The sequence below is a fragment of the Dipodomys ordii genome, unplaced genomic scaffold (assembly GCF_000151885.1).
Source record: "Dipodomys ordii isolate 6190 unplaced genomic scaffold, Dord_2.0 Scaffold21, whole genome shotgun sequence".
In the NCBI taxonomy this organism is placed as follows: Eukaryota; Metazoa; Chordata; class Mammalia; order Rodentia; family Heteromyidae; genus Dipodomys; species Dipodomys ordii.
In genome coordinates this window covers 1,007,034-1,013,805 of record NW_012267237.1, presented here as the reverse complement: position 1 = coordinate 1,013,805, position 6,772 = coordinate 1,007,034, and the positions used below count along the sequence as shown (strand labels likewise).

Below are 6,772 nucleotides of genomic sequence, written 5' to 3'. Positions count from 1 at the left end.
GGTCACACGCAGATGTGTGTGTGTGTGAGTGCAGCTGGGTCACACGCAGATGTGTGTGTGTGTGAGTGCAGCTGGGTCACACGCAGATGTGTGTGAGTGTGTGTGAGTGCAGCTGGGTCACACGCAGATGTGTGTGTGTGTGAGTGCAGCTGGGTCACACACAGATGTGTGTGTGTGTGTGAGTGCAGGCCGGGCCACACCCAGATGTGTGTGTGTGCTTGTGTGTGTGAGTGCAGCTGGGTCACACGCAGATGTGTGTGTGTGTGTGTGAGTACAGCTGGGTCACACACAGATGTGTGTGTGTGTGTGTGTGTGAGTGCAGGCTGGGCCACATGCAGATGTGTGTGTGTGTGTGTGTGTGAGTGCAGCTGGGTCACACGCAGATGTGTGTGTGTGTGTGAGTGCAGGCTGGGCCACACCCAGATGTGTGTGTGTATGTGTGTGTGTGTGTGTGAGTGCAGGCTGGGCCACACCCAGATGTGTGTGTGTGAGTGCAGCTGGGTCACACACAGATGTGTGTGTGTGTGTGAGTGCAGGCCAGGCCACACGCAGATGTGTGTGTGTGTGTGTGAGTGCAGCTGGGTCACATCCAGATGTGTGTGTGTGTGAGTGTATGCAGCTGGGTCACATCCAGATGTGTGTGTGTATGTGTGTGTGTGTGTGTGAGTGCAGGCTGGGCCACACCCAGATGTGTGTGTGTGAGTGTGTGCAGCTGGGGTCACACCCAGATGTGTGTGTGTGAGTGCAGTCGGGGGCACATCTGGGTTGGGGTCCTGCTTCTGGCTTCTCAGGATATCACACTTGCCGTCACTTTCACCACTGGGCCTCTGTGAGGTCAGCTAGACAGGCACAGACTGACCAGAACAGGCCGGGGACAGCTGGGCAGGCGTGGACTGGCCAGGACAGGCCGGGGACAGCTAGGCAGGCGTGGACTGGCCAGGACAGGCCGGGGACAGCTGGGCAGGCATGGACTGGCCAGGACAGGCTGGGGACAGCTGGGCAGGCGTGGACTGGCCAGGACAGGCCGGGGACAGCTGGGCAGGCATGGACTGGCTAGGACAGGCCAGGGACAGCTGGGCAGGCATGGACTGGCCAGGACAGGCCGGGGACAGCTGGGCAGGCGTGGACTGGCCAGGACAGGCTGGGGACAGCTGGGCAGGCGTGGACTGTCCAGGACAGGCCGGGGACAGCTGGGCAGGCGTGGACTGGCCAGGACAGGCTGGGGACAGCTGGGCAGGCGTGGACTGGCCAGAACAGGCCGGGCACAGCTGGGCAGGCGTGGACTGGCCAGGACAGGCTGGGGACAGCTGGGAGAGGCACTGATCACCCAGGACAGGCCAGTGCCCCGTGACTGGGGCTAGTCCATGGTGCATGCCCGAGATGTGCTCTTTTTTAGCCTCTATTCCAGCCCCTTCTACCCCCACTCCTTTTCTCCCACCTTCCCCCTTTCCTCCAGCCTCCCCTACCCCTTTCCATCCTCCACTGCAGCCTCCCCTTCTTCCCAGCCCCCCCCCCCAGTATCCTGGTATCCCTGGGCATCTTTGTTTCTGACCTTTCCCACTGGTCTCCTCTCCAGCCTCCTCTCTGTGTTCCCAGCCAGGACCTTGTGGCTCCCATCCTCTTTATCTCGATACCCGCTGGCCGCAGGCTGGGCCCTGGCTGCATTGTGAACCCTCCCCTGCACACAGTGCCCGCCTCCCTGGGCATGGGCAGCGTCTGGGCTCTGAGGACCACAGGTGAAGGTTTGCAGGTGGACGCACTGCCCTCACGGCCTGCGCCCTGGAGGCTTCGCAGAGGCCCTGCCTACCGCTTCTGCTCTGGGACCTGGCAGCCACCTGTCCTTGTGGGGAGCTGAGTGTGGGGTGGTGCTGTCTGCAGCGGGCTGAGCACATGCACAGAGTGACCAGGTCCTGGGCAGAGGCCCCAGGGCACCAAGCCAAAATCCAAGCAGGGGCGCAGGCTCAGTGATGTGGTCAGCCTGGGTGCCACGGAGCCACGCGGCGGTCAAGAGCGATGCTGGTGTTCCTGCTGCTTAAGTTGCTATAGAAGAAGAATCCCCGAGCAAGACCGGGGTTTCCAATCCTAGCCGCGTGGAGGCAGAGGTCAGGGATTGGGGCTTGAGGCCAGCCAGGGCCATCAATGGCTGCCCCTGCCAGCATGCCTGTCACCCCCAGCAACACAAAGACAAGCAGAAAGATGACAAAACCCAGGCTGGTCTGACAAAACGCAAGACCTCGAAAATCACCCGTCCAACGGGGCTGGGGCACACTGGCGGGACAGCACCTGTGCAGCAAGCACGAAGCCTCGCATACGGTGCCTAGTGCTGGGGGGGGGGAGGGAAGGAGGGGGAGAGGAAGAAAGGGAGAGAGAGGAGGAAGAGAGGGCGAGAAGAGGAAAAGGAGAGAGGAAAGGACAAAAAAGGAGAGGAGAACGAGGGAGAGAGAGGGGGAGGGAGAGGAGAGACAAAGAGGAAAGAGAGGACAAAGACAGAGAAAATCATCTGCCATTTATTTGTAAGCAAAATGTATGAGAATACCGCCAAGGCTGGGAGGGAGGAAAGCAGAGAGCAATGAGCTTCTTAAGACACAAGGATCAGTGGTTAGCATGGGATGGGATGGGACGCCAGCTCCCCGAGCCCCGGCCGCCACTACAGCAGTACAGAGTCCTACACCGGAAAAAGAGACACAGAGCAGGCTGGCCAGACTGAACTCGAGGCAGCACTGGAGTGAACTCTCCCCAGGTCAGCGCTCGGTCGCTGAGTGACGTGCAAGTACCTCTTGGTAGAGGCAGCGTGGCCACACCTGTCACCCTAGCTACCCAGGAGGCGGAGCCCCAAGGATCGCGGTTCAGAGCCAGCCCAGGCAGGCAAGTCCACGAGACTCTTATGTCCAGTAAACCACCAGAAAACCAGAAGTGGCGCTGTGGCTCAAGTGGTAGAGCACTCGCCTTGAGCTGAAGAGCTGAGGGACAGCACCCAGGCCTAGAGTTCAACTGACAGAAAAAAAAAAAGATGTGATTAAATGATGCCTCCAGGAGACACACTTCCAGCATGGTGTATCTAGGTGAGGAGATATGCTAAGGTGGTTTAAAGAGAGCTGGGCTGGCCAACATCGACGAGCCCCAGAGCGGGACATCACAGGGTCCAGGAGGATGGAAGGACCGGTCCTCTGGAAAGACACAGCAGTGTGTTGAGCCAGGCCTCACCGGAGCTCAGAGCAGCCTGGGAAGGTCCTGGGGAGGGGGGAAGGGTCCCGGCCCGTGGCTCACCTTCCCAGTGCTCTCGATACCTCTGATGACACACAGGTACACAACCATCCAGCAGGTGACCAGGCAGAGGAGCAGCTGCCACTGGACCACGCCGCTGTCGCCAATGTCGGCTGTGATGTTCAGCGTCTGCCGGTACCAGAAGTAGCTCACGGTGCTGCTGGCCTGACACTCCTGCACAAACCCTGCGGCCAGGCGGGCGGTCACCGGCTGGCCCTGGAGCCAGGGTAGCCACACTGCCGCCACAGCTGTGCTGCCCAGAGGCCCAGGCTGCCGGCCTCGCCAGCGGGTCCCGTGCTCAGAGGAGGCCCAGGCTGCCGGCCTCGCCAGCGGGTCCCGTGCTCAGAGGAGGCCCAGGCCGCCACTTCCCCAGCGAGTCCCGTGCTCAGAGGAGGCCCAGGCCGCCACTTCCCCAGCGAGTCCCGTGCTCAGAGGAGGCCCAGGCCGCCGGCCTTCCCAGGGGCCCCGTGCTCAGAGGAGGCCCAGGCCGCCGCTTCCCCAGCGGGTCCCATGTCCCAGCAGCCTCGGCGCCCGTGGGAGGTGCTGCCCCTGCTTCCTCTCCCTTCTCGGGGCCCAAGGCTGCGGTAATGTCTGCCAGAAGCCAGACACCTCCCTGGGAGTGGCCGGCGTCCGGGGGCCCTGAGCCCAGCAGAGGCTGAGCACAGACGAGAGGCGCTGGATTTCACACTGAGCTCCCCCCGGGATGGCGAGTAGGACGCAGGGCCCAGCTTCCCGCCACGTGCCCGCGCCGCTCAGGACCGCCCAGCTCTGCCTGCCTCACCCGTCCTGTTGAGGTCTGGCGGGCAGGTGCTCCAGGGCAAAGGGTGTTGGAAGGAGTTGAGGAAGAACCACAGGACCCACACGAGGACGGTGTTGTAGTACAGGCCGATCAGGAAGGACACGGTGAAGCAGCCAAAGCCTGCGGACGCGGTGGCGCCCCACACAGTGAGAGCAAGAGCAAAACAAACACCCCGCCCGGACGGGCACGCGGTCCTCCCGAGCAGTCTGTGCCGCGGCCTCTGCCCGCCCGGGGTTCCCATCGTTGGTCTTGGAGGCGGGTACACACCTACTCCACCAAGGTAGGGAGAGATGGCCGTCCACACCCCGACACTGCCCCTCCGCAGGCGCTGGCCGATGGCGAGCTCGATGTGGAAGAGCGGGATCCCCTCAAAAGCCAGGGCGATGAGGTAGGGGATGAGGAAGGCCCCTGTGGGACGCGGGGTCAGCAGGCGGTGAGGTAGGGGACGAGGGAGGCCCCCGTGGGACGCGGGGTCAGCAGGCGGCCACCGGTGCGTCCAGCAGCAGCAGCACCGGCAGGCAGACCTGGGGTCCTGCCTGGCCCGTGTGGGAGTGCGGGGCCCTAAAGCTGCCTGGGAGGGGCTCAGTGGCAGCGGGCCTTCGGTGTGCAGTAGTGAAGTAGACTGCACCCAGGACAGGGGTGTGCGGGCGCCGTCCTCCCCGCAGGGTGCGGCGGCCGGCCGGGCCTGCTTACCTCCCCCGTAGGTCTGGCACAGGTACGGAAACCTCCAGATGTTCCCCAGCCCCACGGCGAACCCGATGCAGCTGAGGAGGTACTGGGCCTTGTTGTCCCACTTTGGCCTCTCGTCCCCGCCGTCCTCCGCAGGTGGGCCCGGCTCCCCGGCCTGCGCCATGCCAGAGGGCTCCCGGGGGCGGGCTGGCCGCAGGACGCAGAGCGGCTCGGGCGCTCCTCCGGGGACAGCTCCTTCCTGATTTAAAGGAGTCGGTTAATTGATAACCAAGGCCTGTTCCCAAGCGGTCCCGACACAGTATCCTCCTCCTGTCCACCCTGGTGTGGATCCGTGTGAAGGCCGGGCCCCGTGCGTGTCCCCCCCCCCCGTCCACCCTGGTGTGGAGTCCAGGTGAAGGCCAGGCCTACTGCTGTCACACAGCTCAACAGGCCACCCCCTGGGGGCTCCTGGGAGGCAGATCTTTTTTTGTCAGTTATGGGGCTTGAACTCTAGTCCTGGGTGCTGTCCCTCAGCTCTTCAGCTCAAGGCGAGCGCTCTACTGCTTGAGTCACAGTGCCACTTCTGGTCTTCCGGTGGTTCATTGGAGATAAGAGTCTTATAGACTTTCCTGCCTGGGCTGGCTTTGAACCGAGATCCTCAGATCTCAGCCTCCTGAGTAGCTAGGATTACTGGCACCAGGCTGGGATCTTTAAGAATAAGCTTCCAGGTTCCAGGTAGTCAGATTCACATTCCGTGAGAGACACCACAGAAGACCTGTGTGCCTGGCAGGCAGCCCGCGGACGCGGCCCAGGCTTGCGCACCCTCTGGCAGGCCGTCCACTGCCTTCCGCAGAAGCTGGCCTCCACAGCTGCCCGCTGTCCACGGGCGGGGTCCCAGGGCAGAGTCTGCGGGGCCGCGCTGGCCTCTTGAGGCCCCAGGTGGTCACTGCCGCTGGCTGGGCTGAGCACAGGGTGGTGTGGACACACATGCCATGAGTCCCACCACGTCTGCCAAGGGTGCTGTGCCCATTGGCTGCACAGGTGCCCCTGCAGGGGAGCTGCCAGTCCATGCAGTCCCTACCTGTCCTGGGTGTCCTGCCTGTCCTGGGTGGTCCAGGATGGTCCTGTGCAGTCCGGTCTGTCCTGTGTGGTCCTGTCCTGTCCTGTGTGGTCATGTCCTATGTGGTCCTGTCCTGTCCTGTGTGGTCCAGGTCTGTCCTGTGTGGTCTGGGTCAGTCCTGTGTGGTCTGGGTCTGTCCTGTGTGGTCTGTCCTGTCCTGTGTGGTCCTGTCCTGTCCTGTGTGGTCTGAGTCTGTCCTGTGTGGTCCAGGTCTATCCTGTGTGTTCTGTCCTGTCCTGTGCAGTCCTGTCCTGTCCTGTGTGGTCCGGGCCTGTCCTGTGTGGTCTGACCTGTCCTGTGCAGTCCTGTCCTGTCCTGTGTGGTCCGGGCCTGTCCTGTGTGGTCTGACCTGTCCTGTGTAGTCTGGGCCTGTCCTGTGTGGTCCGGGTCTGTCCTGTGTGGTCTGAGTCTGTCCTGTGTGGTCTGAGTCTGTCCTGTGTGGTCTGAGTCTGTCCTGTGTGGTCCAGGTCTGTCCTGTGTGGTCCTGACCTGTCCTGTGTAGTCTGGGCCTGTCCTGTGTGGTCCGGGTCTGTCCTGTGTGGTCTGAGTCTGTCCTGTGTGGTCTGAGTCTGTCCTGTGTGGTCTGAGTCTGTCCTGTGTGGTCCAGGTCTGTCCTGTGTGGTCCTGACCTGTCCTGTGTAGTCTGGGCCTGTCCTGTGTGGTCCGGGTCTGTCCTGTGTGGTCTGAGTCTGTCCTGTGTGGTCTGGGTCTGTCCTGTGTGTTGTGTCCTGTCCTGTGCAGTCCTGTCCTTTCCTGTGTGGTCCGGGTCTGTCCTGTGTGGTCCAGGTCTGTCCTGTGTGGTCTGAGTCTGTCCTGTGTGGTCTGTCCTGTCCTGTGTGGTCCAGGTCTGTCCTGTGTTCTGTCCTTTCCTGTGCAGTCCTGTCCTATCCTGTGTGGTCCAGGTCTGTCCTGTGTGGTCC

At 62.4% G+C, this 6,772-nt stretch overlaps 1 protein-coding gene across 1 annotated transcript in view; it reads right to left on the bottom strand.

Moving 5' to 3' along the window:
• Slc6a18 (solute carrier family 6 (neutral amino acid transporter), member 18) overlaps positions 1 to 4,976 on the bottom strand; it is a 19,128-nt gene extending 14,152 nt beyond the window's left edge. The window contains exons 1-4 of the mRNA XM_013013868.1: positions 4,757 to 4,976; positions 4,331 to 4,471; positions 4,046 to 4,183; positions 3,268 to 3,449 (exon numbers count right to left, since the gene is read on the bottom strand). Coding sequence (XP_012869322.1) covers positions 3,268 to 3,449; positions 4,046 to 4,183; positions 4,331 to 4,471; positions 4,757 to 4,916 — 621 coding nt within the window. The 5' untranslated portion in view covers positions 4,917 to 4,976. The remainder of the gene's footprint in view (positions 1 to 3,267; positions 3,450 to 4,045; positions 4,184 to 4,330; positions 4,472 to 4,756) is intronic.
• Positions 4,977 to 6,772: the final 1,796 nt, after the last annotated feature.